At 48.8% G+C, this 1,599-nt stretch overlaps 1 protein-coding gene across 1 annotated transcript; it reads left to right on the top strand.

The window, feature by feature from the left end:
• Positions 1 to 609: 609 nt before the first annotated feature.
• LOC311512694 (olfactory receptor 52R1-like) lies at positions 610 to 1,599 on the top strand (the record flags this gene model as incomplete). The annotated part of the gene is made up of 1 exon (XM_084614031.1): positions 610 to 1,599. The coding sequence occupies one exon, from the start codon at positions 610 to 612 to the stop codon at positions 1,597 to 1,599; it is 990 nt and encodes a 329-aa protein (XP_084470157.1).

Raw genomic sequence — 1,599 nt, 5'->3', positions numbered from 1 at the left:
ACAGCATGGACTCTGTAGCCTGGGTTTCATTGTATTGAGCCTATGTGTAAATTGGCAGATTTTTTTTGCTGAAACTTTGGTCAATGACGAAAAAGCCTTTAAAAGAAATCATTGTTGCAAACCCTTACACCTCTCGTTAAGGTGCCTTTATTACGCCACTGAAACTGAGGAGTTCTGTCTTCAAAAGCGGATTTGTAGTGTTTACACCTCCACTATTTCTTCACCAAATGCTGCCTCTTGGCAAAAAAACTTGGCAGTGCAGATAAGGCCTAAGGAACAATGAGGGAAAACCAGCATCCACTCGTGTTTCGTGCTGATGCCTATTAATGTTTCCCATACCACGATGTGTAGGAATTATTGACGAAAGGAGCACCATAAAATATGGAACTGACATCAGTAGGGTCAATTGTTCATAATTCATTTATCTTAATCATTAAAATGTCATTTTTCAGTGTGTGAAGAGCGACCAACCTGCTCCATCCATGAGACAAGCCTCGAGCTGTGTATGTAATGTCTAATATTAACATTTTCTTTCCATCCAGGCATTTGTCCTGTGACCATCGCCCTAGACCCTGGGCACAGACAGGAAGTCAGGGGAACGCACGGTACATGCAGGAAACACCATTCTGCCTCAGCGTTGGAAACCTTCTCTCCTACTCCATGTCAGATTCCAACTCAACCGACTTTACCAACCCTTCCACCTTCATCCTGCTGGGCATTCCTGGCCTGGAGGCAGCCCATGTCTGGATCTCCATCCCTTTCTGTGCGATCTATGCCATAGCCATCTTGGCGAACTTCACAATCCTGTTCATCGTGAAGAGCGAGCCAAGCCTCCATGGGCCCATGTACTATTTCCTCTGCATGCTGGTCGTCGCCGACGTGGTCCTGTCTACGACCGTCCTACCCAAAATGCTGAGCATCTTCTGGTTCAATTCCAGGGAGATCAATTTCGGCGCCTGCCTCACCCAGATGTTCTGCCTTCTCAGCTTCTCTGCTATGCATTCTGGGATCCTTGTGGCCATGGCTTTTGATCGCTACGTGGCCATCTGTGATCCCCTGAGACATTCCACCACTCTGACAAACCCTGTGGTGGCCAAAATTGGCCTGGCCGTGGTGCTGCGTGGCATCATGCTCGTATTGCCCTATCTCTTCCTGGCGAGGAGGTGGCCATATTGCAGAACCAACATCATTCCCTACACATACTGCAAGCACATAGCTGTGGTGAAGCTGGCTTGCGCCGACATCCGCATCAGTAGTTACTACAGCCTCGCTGTGGCATTCTTGGTGACCGGTGTGGATGTGTTTTGTATCGCTGTGTCCTATATCCAGATCCTCAGGGCCATCTTCAGCCTCCCAACAAAGGACGCCCGCCTCAAGACTTTTGGGACCTGTGGCTCCCACCTCTGTGTCATCTTAGGCTCTTACATCCCACATCTCTTCTCCGCCCTCACAGAACGGTTTGGGCACAATATGGCCCTGCATTTCCACGTTCTCATGAACAACATGTATCTCCTGGTGCCCCCCATGTTAAACCCCATCATCTATGGGGTGAGGAGCCAACAGATTCGGGATAGTCTGCTCCAGCTCTTTACTCATTAA

The sequence above is a fragment of the Lepidochelys olivacea genome (assembly GCF_965140295.1).
Source record: "Lepidochelys olivacea isolate rLepOli2 genome assembly, chromosome: 1".
In the NCBI taxonomy this organism is placed as follows: domain Eukaryota; kingdom Metazoa; phylum Chordata; order Testudines; family Cheloniidae; genus Lepidochelys; species Lepidochelys olivacea.
This window is presented reverse-complemented; position numbering and strand designations above follow the sequence as displayed.